Below are 20,006 nucleotides of genomic sequence, written 5' to 3'. Positions count from 1 at the left end.
TCACAAAGGAACAACTGAAACAGGTATTTTTTTCCATAAAGAATTTCAAGCCCCCTGACCAGACAATTTTCCACTAGTTTTTTTTTTCAAAACATGCGGAGCACAGCCAAATTTAACATGTTAGACATTGTGGACAAGTCAAGAAAATCAGGTAATATGCTCAAACCTTTAAGCTCTACCTTCCCGAATCCTAACTCTCATTCGTAAAAAGGAAGTGGCATTAAGCTTTAAGAACTTTAGACACATTTCATTGTGTAATCCTACTAAGAAGATCATGACTAAAGGCATTTCCTCCAAATTAAAGCCTCACTAGCTAAGTGATCTCACACAACCTTTTGAGGCTTTGAATCATATGGGAAGCCACCAAAATTGGACATGAAAGGTATATATATATATATATATATATATATATATATATATCCAGTGTCAAATCCAATCGAGTCCCTTGGGGTTAATTGTGGCTAGTAATTGAGTCGCCCTCCAGCAGGATATTAATACTGTGAGGTTTATATTAATACTCAATTACTAGCCACAATTAACCCCAAGGGACTCGATTGGATTTGACACTGTGACCTATGGCCTGTCATCAGAAACATGCCTTGGGAAAATGGTTAAACCAAGTGAGCTAACCATTGGGGCTGATAGATAAATAGGTATTTTCCATTCTTGTATTAAGTAAATATAAAGTTACACTTGTAGAACTAAAGACAATGTCACACTGGTAAAGCTACAAAGTAGCTAATTAAAAAAACAATGTTGTCCAATTATTTTAGTAAACACTACTTTTAAAGGTCATATATCTATATATATATATATATATATATATATATATATTTTCCCCAGGGAAAATCGTAATTTTCTATTATAGTGGAAAATTACATGTTGTAGATGCCATTGGCATATGCAGTACGAGTGACCGAAGTCATCTAAAAGTAGAAGTCTGTACAAAAAACCCAGGAAGGGTGTACCATCATGTATCTGTATGCATATACATATATGTTACAAAATTTCAAAAATAACCAAAAACAAATCTGTGAGTCACTATTCAGATGTCTCAAAAAAACTATGATAAATTAGGGCCTATCAGCCCTTTGCTGATCCTGTTCTATATATGGCCTGTGGTAGTACTAATAGGCCCGTCCTTGTCTTTCCTCCTGTATCAACCATTCTCCTCTGGGATGGTGCGTTGCCTCTTTAGAAAACTGATCCGCAAATTTGTTGTACTCCCTGAACAGGTAGCACACACCTATGCGTTTGTGCTGACATACATTTCACACACGAACTATTCAACCCGGCCGTTGATCAATCCTCCTGCAATTGAAAGAGGTTCACCCTCATACTCAGTAGCACCTGCAGTGCACTGAATGTTGCCTACATAAGCCCTTAGGTTTCATGGAAGAATGAGATAGCTGATGGGTTTTAACAAAATCAGATCTTGGTTGACTTAGAGATATGGCAAAGTCATGGGCCTAATAAGGAACCAGTAGGAAAATCAATTACCAGACTCAGATAATACATACAAACGAGCAGATGGGTGTTTCTGAAATGTGGAAATGAGCATTTGGGTACATGTGAAATGGCTTGGGAGAAAATAAAAATGAGCTCACGATTACGAAACCCGAAATGGGGAAAAGAAAAGGCCAAGTCAAAGGATATATATATATATATATATATATATATATATATATATATTTATATTTATTCTCTGATGAATAACGTGGCCAAATTCCCCTCTTCTTTTGATTCCTAGATAGAGGATGGTACTAACCACCAACTACATTAATAAGTAGCTGTCAAGCCAGGCATTGGTAACTCCGAATGAATTGTTGAAATTTGCATTAGGAGATTATTGATATATACATTGAAGGGAGACTCTTGGAATTCAAATCCCAGTGTCTCTTCATCTTCGTTTTCTTCCTATTTACAGTATTTACATTCTGGTGTAGTCATAAATAAATGTCATCATGTATTTATTACCATTTGTAGGAGTAGGAACTGGGTCACACAAATCATAATGAATGAGTTCAAGCTTTCTATGTGCTCTGGAATGAGAATCACGAAAAGACTATTTGTTATGCTTTCCTAAGATACAAGCATCACATTGCTTAAGTTTCCTAGGAATGGTAGACAGACTAGAAACGCCACTTTTCTTCAACAAACGAAGACTCTCAAAGTTCAAATGTCCAAACCTAGCATGCCATAAAAGACTGGATGGAAGTGTACCTTCATTATAGTGAGAATTGTATAAAAAGTTTTGTGCACGAACAAAGGTTCCTTGCAACTTCAATAGTCTTTCTTCTTCTATCCCAGTCATGACAAATGAGTGATCTGATGCTTTTCTGACCTCAACCTTGCCATCAAATATGTCCGTGGAGTGTCCTTGTTGGCGGATGTGAACGAAGGACAATGAGTTTCTCCTCAGCTCAGAGAGGTAGAGAACATCATGTAGAAGAAAGTCTGGAAGACTAGGCGGTTTGAGCCTAATGGCTTGAGCTTTGACTTGTCTGCAAAGTAGATTGCTCCATCAACATTGTTAGTGAATTCTTCAAAGAAATCTCTTTTAAAAGTCATCTGGAAAGCTGCTCCTGAATCAAGCAACCAAGCATCTTTCCATGAAACAAGTGAAGCATTAAATAAGTCTTCAGTTACTCCAATGTTACAATGTGCCACAACATAATGAGCGGACTCGGGTGCTTTACCTTTCCCTTTATTTGATGATTTTCCTTTCTCTTGGTCTCTTTCCTGTCAAATCTTGTCCCATGAGAGCTTACATGTGGAAGCATCATGACCATTTCTGCTACACTATATGCAATGAAGATCATACCTTTATCCTTGGAAATGTTTGCCCCCCCTGCCTCTATTATTCTTCCTTCCTCGTCCTCTTCAACCACCCCTTCCTCTAGAAGAATCTTGTCTCGGATTCTTCTCTTTTTGTGCGAGGCATACAACTTCTTCAGGAGACCAAGCAGTGGTCTTCTTCTTCCCAAACGCCTTCTCTTTCAGTAAACTTTTCCACAAGAGAGTCAAAAGAAATCTATGAAAGTTTTCCACTAGCTTGTGATGACTCAAGATAATGGGAATAAGTGGGATACAATGCCTTCACAAAGCTAAGAGAGGAACATCCATTTTGACACCAATGGCTTTGATGTCATGCATAATGGCTCTTATTTTAGAGGCTAAGGCAAGTGAATCATCATCCTTCAATTCTAAATTAAACAGTTTGATCATCAATTGAACAACTTCTAGCTCAAAGTGTGAGCCATTTAATATTTTTCAACTTCTTTAAAGCACCAAAAGCATCTGTAAATGACATAATACGATGACTCACCTTTTCATTCACTGATGCTGCAACAAGGCATAGGCCTTGCTGTTTTTGTTCTCCTAGATGGCAAGCTCCTTGTCAGAAGTGGGATTTTGAGGAGGATTACCTCCGTCTCCTTCACAAACTCCTTTCCACAACTCATAAAAAATCAGAGTATGCTTTATCTTCTTGTACCACTCATGGTAGTTCTCTTTGCCAGTGAACTTCTCCCACAATAGAGATTAAGGAGTGCATTATGTATCCCAAAAGACTTCAACTCAAAGGTAAAAAAATGGTCCAACTCTTACTACTACTCATACTATATATTAAACATCACATATTTTTAAGCCATATCTCTCAAACCATATTATATTCATACCATACATATGCACTTCATAAGGAGAATTCAACGTTTAAATTATGACTCCAAGATATAAATTATGGTCTCCAAAAAAGGACACAATGTATTTTCATATGCTTTATGGTCTTCACCATACTTTCATATGCCAAAATCCACAATACGCCCTTTATATGTGGAGAGAACCAAAATTATATATATACTGGCATTTGAATTATCAACGCAAACGAATTGTGGAAGTTAATTCAACTTACTTTCCAACAAGCTATGCAGATTGGTTTTCATTGGAACATGACCTTCATAAAGAAAAATAGCTCTAAAAAACTTCAACGCACCAGTCAAAGATGTGTGCACAAAGCCTTTACTCACGAGAAGACGACTTTCAAAACCATACACACTCGTCTAATGCAGGCAAACGAACAATCAAGGAGCCTTTAATATTAGTGCACCAGTCGAGTGGAGAATTTGTGGCAGCGAGGCTACGAACTCTCATCTTTTTAGGGAATCATTAAAAAACCATTCATACATAGTATTGAAAACACAATCCATGGTCTTCACAATGCATCATTCGCAGGTTGTTTGTGCACACGGTCTCATGGTCTTCATGATATGAATCCGCTGTAGCATATAGCTTAACCACCGCACATAATTAAAATATTACATACATTGCTAGCATATTCCATAGGCTTTATTCAACACAAATAAAGGGACCTCAACGCACAACAAAACCAAAAATCAGTGCTCACAGTGAATGTTCAACGCAACTCCAAGGGATTTGAATGGACAAAATCTTGAGAATCTGGAAAGGAACAAAGTGACAAAATATGGCAGAGAAAAATAATAGTTATAAGACAAAGGGAAACTAAAAATGGGGGTTGGCTTTGAAACCATGTCAGGCCAGGCATTGGTAACTCTGAATGAATTGTTGAGATTTGCATTAGGAGATTATTGATATAAACGTTGAAGGGAGACTCTTGGAATTCAAATTCCAACATCTCTTCACCTTCCTTTTTTTCCTATTTACAATATTGACATAAATTTCCTAATCCCAAAGATTAGGTGTCAACAGTAGTAACCCAACAATATTTAATCCCACTAAGATCTATATATAGCCCTAAGAGATAGATCAATTGGTTTGACTCTTTCCATTAAGGTGTAAAGCCAAGGATTTCACAAGATCCATGCATAAAGTGCAAGGGAATTGTAAGATCCATTTTCACTAAATCTTGTAGGGTTACAAATCACTGTTGCTACTAATGCTTAATACCATCCTCCATTTAGAAAACTACAGAAGATAGGGGAAATCCGTGGGGCACTGGTAAGGTGTACCAACTTCCTCACTCTAAATGCTTAATACATGGCAAAGTGAGGTGAATTTATTTCTTTGATAAAAAGACATAGTGAAGGCATGATTCTATCATGGTAGATATTAACAAACTTACCAAGAATATGTGTTTATTTTAGTAAAGAACACATATGATGCATCAGGTATTGCAAGAGTCTTCATTGCTAAGATCCTCAAATTATATGGTGTGCTAATGAGGATTATTTCAGAGAGACATTCTTTATTCACATCCATGTTTTGAACAATTTTTTAGGTAACATTGAATTATAACACTACTTATCACCCTTAGACTAATGCATAGACTAGGCAATTGAATCAAGTAATGGAAGACACCTTGAGAATGCGTGTCATGGACTAGCAAAGTCAATGGGTGGACTACCTTCCCTCAATGGAGTTTGCATATAATAAATATCATAGTTTGTTAGGAATGGCACCATACAAAGTCTTATTGAGTTGGGATAAATTGGAATATCGAGTTGTTACTTATTGAGTTGGGATAAATTGGAATATCGAGTTGTTATTAATCATTAGATGATTTCAAAAATGGCGTGAAAAGTGTAAAAAGTAACAAATTAAGTGAAGGAGAAAGGAAAAGCCCAGACTCAACAAAAGAGTTGTGTTGATGCCCATAGGACAAAGAAAACCTGTGATGTTAGGGACAATTTTCTTGTGAATGGGCCCATAGAAGAATTTGGTGAGGTTTGGAAAAATTTCTAAATTGTCCCCTTAGCATATACGATAGTTTCACATTTTTGAAAGACTGGAGCTAGTTGCATTTCACCTTGCTTATATTTTAGTATCACTATTGTATTTGTCAGATGTTTCTCATGAGTTAGATTGGTCTAATTTATAGGGTATGAACAAGGGAATGTTCTAGGCCAACATTCTAGATTGTCGCACCCTGCAACACAAAAAGCAATTATTTTTCCAATTAAAGGACCAATGGGGGTGTTTATAGTCTTAGATTAATGAGCAATTATTTTTCCAATTAAAGGACCAATGGGGGTGTTTATAGTCTTAGATTAATGACACTGGAGGAACTTGTAGCTATGCAACAAGAGTATCTCTACCCTTTTGCTTAAACTTTGGGATAGTGATTGTGTCATCAGGAAAATATTGGTGTAGGATGAGCATAAAACAATTTTGAAGTAACAAGCGACGTTGCTAGCCTCGTGGCATTGAGGGCTATTCTAATTTCTTAGGGAAAGCTATTTGTGCTTATAATTAAACACCTTTGTCCTTAATTTTCTCTATTGATATTTCCATAAGAGTGGTGAGTCCATCTAACTCACCTTGTGCAATCATTTGGCTAAGGGCAATTGAAGGAAAAGTGAGTTGAATAAGATTTTGGCAAAGTGTTTCCTCGTCACTCTTATTGGCCACCTTATGCAATGTGATTGCTCGAGGGAGGGGAGTACCTCTTGAGAATTGGAAACATGATAAATATGTGCCTTTGTTGTGCTTGCAAGGATAATATAAAGTAGAGCAAACAAGGATAATAACTTTGATATTCAACAATCTTCGTTGAACTTACCTTTCTTCCAATTGATGATATATATAAGATGTGTTATATATGTGTGCGCAACCTTGTTATGGCTTATTTAACTTGTAATGATTAAAGTGGAATTATTACACAAGGAAATCTTAGATGGATAAACCAAATGCATGATTTTCATGATTATGATGAATGAAAGACAAATCTTAATGAAAATGGCACATTATGTTTAAATAACTGGTATGAAACGTGCATTTTTAGGATTGAGATTTGATAGTGATCAACATGATCACTGTAGCATGGATTTCTTGGCCATTTGTTCAAGTCACATCAATTAGGTAAACTATATCATCTTAAAATTGATACCTTGGAGACCTTAAGAGAGAAAAGAACAAAATATGTCCATGAGTGAATTCAGTTGATTTCCTTGACATCTGTGATGAATTTGATCTGTAGTAGGCCTAGTAGGGACTCATTAACCAATTCTACATGTTTTAGCAAGCTATATGGGAAATCAACAAGTGAGTTTGCATAAGTTGAATTTATATAAAAATAAAAACTATATGGGAAATCAACAAGTGAGTTTGCATACGCTGAATTTATATAAAAATCAACTTAGGTATAGGCACTCATAAATAATATAAAATTGTTGGATAAGGTTGTCATTGATGTCAATATGATGTTCAACATTGTTGAAGCAACCTCCATGTAAATTAAATGGTGTCATTGATGATTGCAAGCCCTAGAAGGTTGATGTTGGCAAGCCCTAGAATTTTTGAAGAATGATGGATGAACATATATGGAAGGGGACCTAGGTCTATGAAGAAGAAGCCCTAGCTTTGTTGAAGCAAGACTTAATGGATGAAGATCACATATGGAAGAAGCCCTAAGCATTGTTGAAGACCTAGCATTATTGAAGATGATGAAACCCTAAGTGCATAGATGAAGCCGTAGCAATATATGATGAAGAAGCCCTAGTAGAAGAATGTTTATGATGAAACCCTAAGCCCTAATATGAAGAAGTATATTCTGAATAAAAAGACACATTCTGGATCTCATGGTGGAACTCGGTGTTTTAGTATAGGTTGGAGCTTGGTTCAGGATGCAAGCTGAACAAGATCTGAATGATGTGATGAGGTGAATGCTTATGATGGATTTCAGTTTTAAGCTACCTGCACCAGACCTTAAAAATACCGCCTGTTAAGATCAGACTAGTCACTGCAAATTTTGTAATCAGTCACAAAGTTTACTTGCAAAACAGTCGAAACAATTTTGGGTAAGATAGATAAGAAGTTAGAAGACCTGTTAAAATCCTTATGAATTATATGTGGTGAATTTAAATGATTTCAAACCCTTTAATTATCAAATTTTTGTGTGAATACCCTCTAGATATCACACTTAGATCTGAATGATAGACAGTCTGCAACAAGTAAATGTCAGAGAAGATTCGAGCCCTCTGGGCCCTGCGGTCCCACTCCTGCAAATGATATATCAAGGGTGGTGATCAATTGGCAATTTCTTGGCTTTGAACCAGTGATGAAACCCTTCCAATGTTGTAACGCTGACCTGCGATTCTGAATATAGCCTACAATTCCAGTTATCAATTGATGTATGAATGCAAGATCAAAATTGAGTGAAAGAGATGTCAGCCGGAGAAACCTACAATTTTCCAATTCAACAGTCCCATATTAAGATGGATTTCTGCAATGAGTGGGTTTGAATACAGAGTGAAACTTTCTCCTTGATTTTAAGTTTCCCAACAGAATGAAGGATCACTAGAATTAGAATGAGAGGGACCCTTTAGAAAGAAAATTAGCACTTTACACTCAAAAATCTTGTTGAATATGGACTGATGATCAATGTGGTAATAGATACAAATCTGCTTGACAACTTGACTGTAAAACTCACCAAACAACTTTACTTTAAACCTTTAGATGCCTCAAAGCTTTGACAAATATACTCTCAGAAATGCCTACGACTTTGATAACAGTATCTCAAAAATTTGCTCACGGCTTGAAGGAGAAAGAAGGCATAGAAACCCTGCGCCTTGATGAAAAGAAGTCGGAATAAACTCACGGCCAGCCCAGACATTGTCTTAGAATATAATTAAAAGAAAATGGCAGTTCCTAGAAAGATTACGCTCTCCAAAAAAATAAATGTAATTAGCCCCTGCAGAATTAATGTTCTCACATTGGGTAGAATAGATGTGCTATATGCTCAACGCCGTCAAAACACTAAGGGCTATATCAACAAAATATATGCCAAATTGAATAGCAAAAACCTTCCGGTAATTGATCTCTTCAGAAATTGATGGAGTTCACCTTCAGCAATTCAGTATTTGATTGCAAAATGGTAGAATTTCAGAAAAATTTTAAGTTACAATTTCCCAATCTTTGCGGCTGAGAAATAAATGGTTGACAGGCCTGCGGCCCTAAAAAAAATTTAGAATTTGATCTCTTCAAGCCATAAACAATGGATGCTTGCAAAATTCTGAGTTAAATGGCTCCAAATAATTAATAAACCCTGAACGGCTTTCCAGGAAAACGATCCCTTGAGGAATTGTGCTCAGAAATGAAAACGACCATTCAAAAAGTTTGAACTGGACTTCAAAAAATTTACCAATGGCTTCAGAAATTTCGATTTTGCTCAAAGAATTTCGATTTATGGACAAATTTAAAAATAAGCCTGCAGTCTTTCAACAAAAATTTGGGTCAAGCCTTCGAATTACGATTCATTGGCCACTCCAACAATAGAAAGCCCTCTTTCAACAAAAAATTGGGTCAAGTCTTCGAATTACGATTACTTGGCCACTCCAACAATAGAAAGCCCTCTGCTTCTTCGGATCTGCAAACATAGTTTGAAACCCTTTTGAATCTTAGAGCCCTAGCTGTGAGAACTAGATTGGGCACTCATGATACCAGGCTCACCTTTAATCTTCCGGGGGAAAAGCTTGCAGAAAGCCCTACGCTTTCTCTTTCTCAAACGGGGTTTATCTTTCTCGAACTGCCAGGGCTTTCTCTTTCTCGAACTGCCAGGAGCACGGGCTTTCTCTTTCTCAAACTGCCAAGAGCTATTCTCAAACTGCCGAGAGCACAAGATAGCTTCAGGAATATAGAGAGAGATCCAAGAAGTTACAAATTTCTCAAACTGCCAAGAGCACAAGATAGCTTCAGAAATATATAGAGAGAAAGATCCAAGAAGTTAGATTAACATTATTCACAAACCTTAAAACAATTCGTTAATATATTTACAAAATAAAAACATTTCAAATAAAGTATTTACAAATATAAAAAAATGAAATGTTTAAAATAAAAAATAAAAGGAAAACAACCAAGAAAAATGAAATTAAAAAAAACCAAAAAAATAATAAATATATATATATAAGAATGGGTTGGTATGTATAGATACAAATTAGGGATTTTTTTTTTGAAGTTTTGAATGTGGGAGAAAAAAAAAGATTTTAGAAATTTAAATTTAATTAAAATAAATTTAAATTATGAAGTTAAAATTTAAATAATTTTGAAATCCTAAAATTATTTACAAAAGATTTATAGTGAAAATTAACTACATACAAATAAATTACACTATTCACAATGGAATAGATGAAGAGGAATGTGAGTCCAATTTCGTTTCCTTGATCTAGTGTTTAATAATTCTAATTAGTCGATCTATCAAATAAGCATAACGATTAAAAAAATTTAAATTTTGAAAGGAGATGTTAACTCAAAACCCTCATGTATCACAAAATGAAAATCTTATGATAAGCCCAGAGCTTATGTGGTTGGGCTTTTCAGAAAACACAGATCGAGAGTTTGCTGGTCCAACTAAAAGCTTCCCTTAACGCTGATGATCTAACTCAAGATTTCCCTGCAAAACTCGATCCAACCATTAAAAATAGAGCGAGAAAATAATAATAAAACTTAGACAAATAGAGATACCTGCTATTATGTTCAAAATTTAAATTATTTGTCAAACCCCAGCAATTGAACAAGATACCTGTACTCAAATCACTCTTAGAAACTATCATCAATGACTTTAGAAAAAATTATGCATGAAATAAAAAACATCTTACAACATTCCCATGAAGAGTAACAACAATAGAAATTAACTTTAAAGTCTTGCTTTATTATCCAGAAAAAGATTACCGCAGAGCTTTTCGAACACCACACAACTCAAAGGTCGGATGGATATTGACAATTGACTTCTTATTTGAAGATAAGTCCTCCAATGGCTAGTTTGAGTGACCCTCGTCAACGCAATCTCAACCATTGATGAAGATTACAATTTCTTTTAATCTCATCCGTCGAACTCAAAAATAAAATTTTTAAGTTAATTTCACAAAATTTTGGCTTTGACTTAACCCCTGAGGGATCAAAGGTTTAAAACTTATCAAAATAATTAATTTAGCTTAGTCTCGACACCTTTTAAAATTTATTTTTTTAAGACCGACGAATTTTGCCTTTGGAGAATTTAAATTTACCTAGGACCTAAAATTAATTAAATTTATGGCTTGAGATTTTAATTAATTTTAGGCCAAAAAATTTAATTAATTAACCTATGCGGGGATAAATTATTTTTTCCAACTCTCAAGACACACTACGTCACAATTTATATATTTTTTATATCATAAGGGGAAAACCCATTTGTAATAGACACTCACACACTACCCATTTCCGCGATATAAGTATAATCCGACATACCAAATAATTTGTAATAAAATAATCTAACCAAATAGTTAGGATTATTCTCAAATTATTTTTACATATATTTGATCTAGAACACTAGGACTCACCTAAGATCCTAACGACAAAATCCATTCCAGCTTTGGGGTAAAATTGGAGGGAAAAACTCTGCTGACCATCCGAAAATGGATCGGTGAGATGAAAAACTTCCTAGAACGGAGATTGTCACTAGAAAGGTAGGTTTACCTAGGTCGTTACATACATGACACGGGTTTGTTGAGATTATTTACATTATACACATGCATAATGAGTTTACAGAACATCTTGGAAGTCAGGCTGATGATGATAGCTGGACAACACGGACACATCGATCAGGCGCTATCCCTTTTGTGAAAAAAGGGGTATACTACTATGGGTCGTTGACACGTAGTGTTCAACTGGCCTAACTGAAGAAAATACATTTACAACATACCCTAGATTTGATCTAGTTGTTTAGGCCCTAAATTTGTCCTGATCTGCTTAGCTGATTTGGATCTCCAATGCTATACCCTTGAACCTTCCTTAAACCAATGGACCAATGGTGAACTTATCCCCGGATATCCTTGATCTTGAATAAGCTTGTAATGATGCACTCTCATCTTGATGATAGAAAACAACATATTCTTCTAGAAAAAGGCTCTGTCCTTGTGTGAATTACCATGCAACTCTTTCAGATGTTTCCAAATATTTGCTGAAGCCTTCCATATCCGGACCTCATGAAGCATTTTATTTGTCATAGATAACTTGAACAACATTATTGCTCCTCTGTCTCATTCATTAAACTTGTTCTTGTCTTTACCCATAACTTGTGGTGGGGCATCTTAACCTAGGACACTAGAAGCGAACCACCTGTACTCAAATATGGCCATCATGCATGACTTCCACATATTGTAATTCTTACCAGAGAACCTTTGGCTTCCATCAAACATCATGTGGAGTAAAAAGGCTACCATTGGTACAAGTCAAAAGTGCTGAAATAGACACTGAAACAAAGTAAATTGTTGAAAATATCAGTGTTGTTAAAATCGAGATAATATCGCGATATTATTGTTTTATCGCAATAATTTCCCGCTACCGATATTATTGCGAGTAATATCCGAAATTATCGCCAGTTTTTTTTATACCCGATTTTTTGGAAAAAAATCGTGATTTTTTCCATTTTTATCGCCGGCAATCGGGGCAGCGAGGTTTTATAAGGGATGCTAAATGTTTGAAATGCAATTTTTTTTGAAAGAAACAAATAATTTTTGAGTGGCGCAGCTTAATGATCTAGGCCCTAGTATTGATATGCTATTCATGGTAATGTTAAATTCTTAAAGTAAAAGTGACATTCTCCTTAATCTTCATTTTCATCTTTTTCATCTTTTTACTTAAATTTTTAACATTACCATGAAATGACTCAGGATGTTTGAGAGTGGTTCCGACCTCATTGGATTTCATATGGAGAAAGTAGAATTTTAGATTTCATTCAAAATCCAGCAGACTTATCAGTTTTTCAGGATTTTAGGATGGGAGATTGTAATATTTCCAGGTGACACCATCTGCCCGGGCTACCCTTGTCACCAGTGGAGGACGTGGTCTACCTCCTATAGCTCCTACTTCTAGTTCTTCAGCGTCTAGAGCATAGCAAACTCCACTGCCAACTCCACCAGCACCAGCGTCTACATCTAGAGGGAAAGGGAAAGCTGTGGCATTTTCTCGCAAGAGGGGCAGAGGAAATCAATAGGATTAGACTTTAGTTATTTTCTTCATTTTATTGTATATGACATTATGACATGATGAGATACATTATTATATTTTTTGTTGATATTTTGAGGCTGAGTTGGAACTTAGGAGTCAAGACTTACTATTCAGGACATGATTCAGTGTTATGTGTGATTTTAGCACTAGAAATAATATTAAACATCTTATATATTAATTCTTTTATCATATTTATGTGTCAATGTATTTATTTTATGTTGTAGATAGTTTAGATATTAAAAAAATTGAAAAAAAATGAAAAAAAATGAATATTTCTCGATAATTACAATTTTTTCCATGCAACATTGGAAAATACTAGTTCTTCCCATCCCCAATCTACAATCCTAAAATAAGAACTCTTAAATCCCACCTCCAAACACCTGTAGCAGCCACATATCACTGAAAAACATGCATATTTTTGATAATCTGCCCAAAACCCACAAATTTTAATAATATTTCTCAAAATCAGCAACAAAATATATAGAAAATGATTTGTGATCAGTCTGCCCACAAACAGCATTGAAACACTCAGAAAACTGTCAATTTCTCATTATTATGCTAAAACTCACCAAATCAACAACCAGCGTATGTTCCACGATGTTTCCAGGACAGGGGAGTTCAGGAGCGTGGAGAGGCACAAGGGTGCTCCTGGACAGGGGAGTTCAGGAGCGGGGAGAGGCACAAGGGGGCATGGGGAGCACCCTGGAATTTTAGGGAAATTGAAGGGGGCAGTGGTACATCGAGGTTCCTGCTATAGGGGTTTTTATCTCTAAAATCATAAAAATAAAAATAATAATGATAAAATCCCAATAATAACAATTCATCTCATGCAAATTCATCATGGTATAATAACTGTTAAATCTGCTGAACGCTGAATGGATGTGAAATTGTACTTTCTCGTTAAGTAAAGCAGTCTGATGAAATTGGAACCATGCTCAAACATCCTAAAACAATTAATGAATTTAATATTATCATTAATTACTAAGATCATAAACTCAGAGCTCTAACTTGAACAAAAGGTCAGAGAAGGGCACTGAAACAATTAATGAATTTAATATTGCCATTAATTACTAAGATCATAAACTCACAGCTCTAAAGGTCACAGGGAGGGGACGCCCAGACCGCCCCTTTTGGGCAAACATGTCCCCGATTTCCCCAATTGTTTCCCTGACTTCCCCCATGGCACCCCCGCCCCTGGAGCATGAGAAATGTGGGATGCGCACCCCCCCCCACCTCGGGGGACGTGCCACCATGGAACACTGTAACCACTTCTTCTAAATCTGCAAATCTGGGCAGCAATACAAGCAAGAGCACATTCAATCCACTCCAAAATCCTTTGAATTGATAAAAAATTTCAGAAATTTCAGCGAAAAAATGACCGTACACAGCAAATTTGTCTTTGGCACTTGGAGTCACAGTTCCATACAATCATACTGCTCTTGGCAACTGTGAATGACAGCTGTTCTGTATAGATCTGTATGGATTTCTTTACCATGCAGTAATACGAGTTATTGTATGGGTTTGATGGCTGCAGTTTTGTTGTAAGTTGGTGTCTGTACAATCCTGTAATGCGATTGTCTTGACGGCTAATTCATGTGCCCCATGTGCGGGTTGTCCGTGATGGCCATACAACGTTTCTTTTTTGCTTGAAAAAATTCATATGATTTCCTTAAAAAATGATTTTTCTTCCTTTATTTTTTCTTTGAATCTAGCTTTAAACCAATTTCTTTTCCAGACCTGGCTTTTAAAACTAAAAATTAGTCAATCCTAGTTTCGAATGATGCAAAACCCTTTTGGCTGGCTCTTTGATGTGTCACACTGGCTCTCCGTCGATCTGTCTCTGTTAGTAGCAGTTCCCAACTCTTCATGCTCACATACATTGTGTAGCACCCAATCCATTGAAGTTGCACGAGTGGAAACCCTGTCTTTGAAAAGGAAACCCTGTTTTTGAAAGGCCTGAGACTCTCGATATGGCTTCAAGAATGCTAGGCTCTGATACCATATAACAATGACATTAGTAGCAGTTCCTAACTCTTCATGTGAGTTCATGATCACATACATTGTTTTCCATATAACAATGACAATAGTAGCAGTTCCTAACTCTTCATGCTCACATACATTGTGTAGCACCCAATCCATTGAAGTTGCACGAGTGGAAACCCTGTCTTTGAAAGGCCTGAGACTCTCGATATGGTTTCAAGAATGCTAGGCTCTAATACCATATAACAATGACATTAACACATAAACGTCATATAACAATGACAATGACATTAACACATAAACGTAACCAAGATTCCATCTTCATACTCGCACAAATTCTGTAGCAGCCTGACCATTAAAGCTGCAAGAGTGGAATGGCTTCAGGAATGCTAGGCTCTAATACCATATAACAATGACATTAACACATAAACGTCATATAACAATGACAATGACTTTAACACATAAACGTAACCAAGATTCCATTAATAATGAGAACCTAGGTCTTCATGCTCGCACAAATTCTGTAGCAGCCTGACCATTAAATCTGCAAGAGTGGAAAGTAGCAGCCTGACCATTAAAGCTGCAAGAGTAGAAAGTGGAAACCTTGTCTTTGAAAGGCCCAAGACTCTTGATATGACTTCAAGAATGTTAGGCTCTAATACCATATAACAATAACATTAACACATTAACAAAACCATATAACAATAACCTTAACACATTAACAAAACCAAGATCACATTAATAATGAGAAAGCAAAGTTTTCTTATAAAAATTAAGCAAAGTTTTCTTATAAAAATTACGGGCTAGTTGAGTCAATACACTTTATGAATGTGGGATAGACTGAAAAATACGTTAAAGTGAAATAAAACCTTAAATAATCTAAAATTAAAGAAACTATATTAATGCCTATGCATGCCATAGAAACAAGTTGAACTAAGTAGATGGAACTTTTCCTTGAAGAAATACTTTTATATTCCATACAAGGAATATAAAGAATATCAATATAATATCAATATAGATGTGGTCAAATTATCGAGTCACTCTCATACAAAAATGCTCCGCATTATGAATTCAACGTGTCACATGCACTGTATTATGAATTCAACATGTCACATGCAGTAATTGAACCTGGGTGGAACAATCTCTGTCCCAACAGCCTTAAGTTACATCCAATTGAAAAGTGGATGAAACTTTAAAACCCAAAAATTATGGTGTCTGTGCTATATCTTTGCCTAGTAAAAACAATTTTGTGTCATTTTACTGTTTGGATTTGGTAGCTGCAAACAGTTCAGTTTATATTCATCCTGTATGTTGCCAGTTCATGATGAGTTATAATAAATATTTGTGGCTTCTGATTGGAGGAAGAAAGGGGATTCTGTTTATATGTTAGAAATTTCTCTTATATGTGTGCTGCTAAATTTCATTTTTATGTTAATGATATCTTTATTTTTCATCCAAATTCATTTTTTCTATCCCTTGGTGTCTTATTTTTTCTATCCCTTGGTGTCTTGTTCAGTATACAAGAGAACATCACGATCATGTTGTCAAAGAAAAATGGAGCTAAAGGCCAGGAAACACGTTTGTCTCCTGCAGAGGAGCAAGCTAAGGTACTATCTGTGTGATAATCCAATTAGTTTTCTACAATTTGTTGCCTATTGTAGATTGCAGCCAGCACTTTGCTATGCATATGTAGGTAACAATGATATATCTAATTTTTGATTGATATCAATGTATAACGAGTTGGTGAACTGAATTACCTGTTTGTGAACCTGATTTATGTTGATCTAACGCAAATTACATTACCCCAGTGATCATTTATAATCTTTGTCGATGCTGTGCAGATAAATGAGCTCCGGGCATTGCTAGGGCCATTAACAGGTAAACTGTTGTTGTTCTGTTCAGATGCTTCATTGGCTCGATTCCTGAGGGCACGGAATTGGAATATAAAAAAAGCGGCTAAGATGTTGAAAGAAACTCTCAAATGGAGATTGCAGTATAAACCAGACGAAATACGATGGGTAGATTACAACCTTATTTCAGAAAGTTATTTTCTGGTTTTTATTAATATTGAGCTATAACTCTGTATTTTTGTTTAAACTGCTTAAATTCATCCAAACGACTTGCGATTATTTACAGTAACTCCCTATCCACGTGTTTCCCTTTCTTAGTATTGAAAGCAAAGTTAACCATTTATCCAATAATCTAGACTCCTTGCCATAATTGGAGCCATTGGGGCCTCATAATTAAATTGATCTCTTGTGGGAAAAGAAACAGCCACGGTCCTTCATAAAAGAAAACATGATCTCTTACAGTTACCACTTAGACATATCAAACTTGTTCTTGTACATTTCTTTAGAGATATTGCGACTTGACATGAATCAAATTTGCTGTAGCAATTTCTTTATGGCCTTCGTTTTTATTTTTCTTTTAACATTTTAAATTTATAAGATGATATTGCGCAATGAAATGCAAGCCCCCCATTTGGAAACTTGTAACTCAAGGTTTTTCATGTGACTCCATGCATAAAACATTCTAAATATGGCGGATTGTCAAAAATCTAACTGAGTAATTTGAATGTGGTTGCAAAATTTTTATTTCTTGTAATGTGTTCTACAACATCAACTTTTTTCTTACTGGATTTGAATGACATTTTAAAACTAGTTGGTGCTCAATAGTTAATGTCTCTATTCCAATGTCACCATGAACACTGTCTTAGGGATGCTTTTGTTTATTGCTTAATTAGGATAAACATGGATTATATTTTCCAAGGAAGTCTCGTGGGGAAAACCCAATGGATGCTTCTTCACATTCGTGGATGCCATCCTTAGTAAACCCGTCTATGTAACCTGTCTATGTAGACTAATGTGTCTTCCCCAAGGGGGATTTGAACTGGGAACCTGCAAGCACGGAACTAGCTAAATGCCCAAGAACATCGGCAACAATTGGTTGAGCTAACCCCCCGGGATGTTAATCATAGGTTATTTAACTGTCTTGTTGTAATTAAATTATGCACAGGAATTTGTCCAGGCAGTTGTCTTCAAATTGTCTGCCCAAGTTCCAACCATTAGGTTTTGGTGTAACAGAAATGATACCATGGATGTTGTGTCCGAGTCTGTGATGTGATGCTTCTTAGCTCATATTCTGTATAACAATAAAATATCATTTTGCTGCTATTCATGATTGTAACCCTATGGGCATGCTTGGTCTGACTTGTGTTTATTTTCTCCTATCTGTTTCCGCTGTTCTCATCAGCAGAAATGAAGAATCACTTGTTTGGAAATTTTATGGTCGAAGTGTAATTTCATCTTCAAACTTTGCCTAATCCCAACCATTGCAGTTTGATGTAACAGACATGCTACCATGGATATTGTGATTAAGTTTTTCATGTGATGATCCTTTACACATTTGCCATATGATAATAATAAAGCTTACTTCATTTTCTGCTATGCGTGATTGTGATCATATTGCATTGTGTTAAAATTGGCAACTAGGGCCAAATTCCACTTTGGAGAGCTCCTTTGAGGAAGATAATTTCAGCATTGAATTCCTCTCTTCGAGGGGACCAAAATCGATATAAAGATTGTCTCATTTGGACAAGCGGAAGTGTGATTTTGAATTTTGGATTATCTCATGCAAATTATTAACGTCGGCCTCACCTATATGTTGGCTCATTAATCCCAATAGTCACGTCTCTTGACCCCAACGATTAGTATATAAAGAGGTGCTTGGCCAGACTTGTATGCATTTTCTCCAATCTGCTTCCTTTGTTCTCCTCAGCAGAAATGAAGAATCACTTGTTTAGGAATTGTAGAATGTAATTTTGTCTTCATAAAACTGTCTGCCTAGTTCCCAACCATTGTGGTTTTGTGTAACAGATGCACTACCTGGGATCTTGTGTCTAGACTCTAACCCTGTGATGTGATGATCATCTTACACACTTCCCTTATGCTAATAATATAGCATACTTCATTTTGTTGACATGCATGATTGTGACCATATCTGCATACCTGGTCAGACTTGTGTGTATTTTCTTCTATTTCCTTCGTCTCTTCTCCTCAACAGAAATGAAGAATTGCTTGTATGGGAATGGTATGTTCAAAGCTATGTTGCAAGAAACGCCTAAAAAGGTGGTGTACCAGTATTGGGGACGGCCCGAAATGCTGAAACAACTTTGAAACGGGGCCGAAACACTGCCGGTTGTATATCATATGGCGTTTCATGATTTCGAAATGCCGTCCGGTACGACCAGCGGAAAAGCATTTTTTTTTTTATACCTTTTTCGGCCAGCTCAAGGGGTGAAGAAGGGCGTGGGCCCCTTCTAATACCCAAATACACTAATACAACAATTTTTATGTGGCTGCTAGCTAAATTTAATTAAAAAATTTACAAATAGAATTCTCTAGAAGATGAAAAAAGTAGAATTCTCTAGAATCCCTATGAGCCTTTGCTTTTCTTTAAAAAGACACTTCATTCACTCATTTTTCATGCATTGTTTTGCAAGAGGAGCTTCCTATAGCAGCAACAAGGAGTTTATTTGTATTTTGGAGTGTGGGCAGCAACTAGTTGGGTGAGTTTTTCATTTCCTAATTTTCCAGCATTCATGGTTTCTCAAAGTTGTGTTTCAACTTTCAAGTGCCTCTAAATTGGGTGAGTTTTTCATTTTGTAATTTTGCAGCATTCATGGCTTCTCAAAGTTGTGTTTCAAGTGCCCCTAGATCCACTCAAGCAACTAGGGAACAAGAATATTATTCTCTATGGAAGGAAGTATGTTACCAAAGTGAAGCAGATGGATTTCGGTGGTAGATGGGAATGGAAGTGCAATTTATGCAAAAATGAAAAGACCTTCAAGGGCTCTTACACAAGAGTAAAGGTTCACATTTTACATGAAGAGATAAAGGGTATTGATGTGTGTGCACATGCCAAAAATCCAGAGGTGAGGGATAAATTCAAGAAAGAGAGCGATGATGCTCAAAGGTTGAAGGACCAAAGTAGCAAAATCGGCATGAGCACTACCAATTCTCGCATGTCTAACAGCATTGAGCCAAGGATTGTTCAGGGAGCAAGAA

General features: G+C 36.1%; 1 protein-coding gene and 1 long non-coding RNA gene across 3 annotated transcripts in view; one reads left to right on the top strand and one right to left on the bottom strand.

The window, feature by feature from the left end:
* Window positions 1–20,006, top strand: part of LOC149166366 (uncharacterized) — a 143,703-nt gene that overhangs the window by 83,218 nt on the left and 40,479 nt on the right. For both annotated transcript variants that reach the window (XM_089432562.1, XM_089432563.1), the window contains 2 exons: window positions 16,457–16,547; window positions 16,782–16,958. In XM_089432562.1, the coding sequence (XP_089288688.1) occupies window positions 16,479–16,547; window positions 16,782–16,958 (246 nt within the window). In that variant the 5' untranslated portion in view covers window positions 16,457–16,478. The remainder of the gene's footprint in view (window positions 1–16,456; window positions 16,548–16,781; window positions 16,959–20,006) is intronic.
* On the bottom strand, window positions 8,742–9,568 carry LOC149166367 (uncharacterized). The gene is made up of 2 exons (XR_016260413.1): window positions 9,427–9,568; window positions 8,742–9,343 (listed from the first exon to the last, which is right to left on the bottom strand). It is a non-coding gene; the product is annotated as an uncharacterized LOC149166367 (long non-coding RNA).

The sequence above is a fragment of the Pinus tabuliformis genome, chromosome 5_1 (assembly GCF_031772625.1).
Source record: "Pinus tabuliformis cultivar Carrire ecotype Pingquan chromosome 5_1, CPIR1, whole genome shotgun sequence".
NCBI classification, from domain to species: Eukaryota; Viridiplantae; Streptophyta; class Pinopsida; order Pinales; family Pinaceae; genus Pinus; species Pinus tabuliformis.
This window is presented reverse-complemented; position numbering and strand designations above follow the sequence as displayed.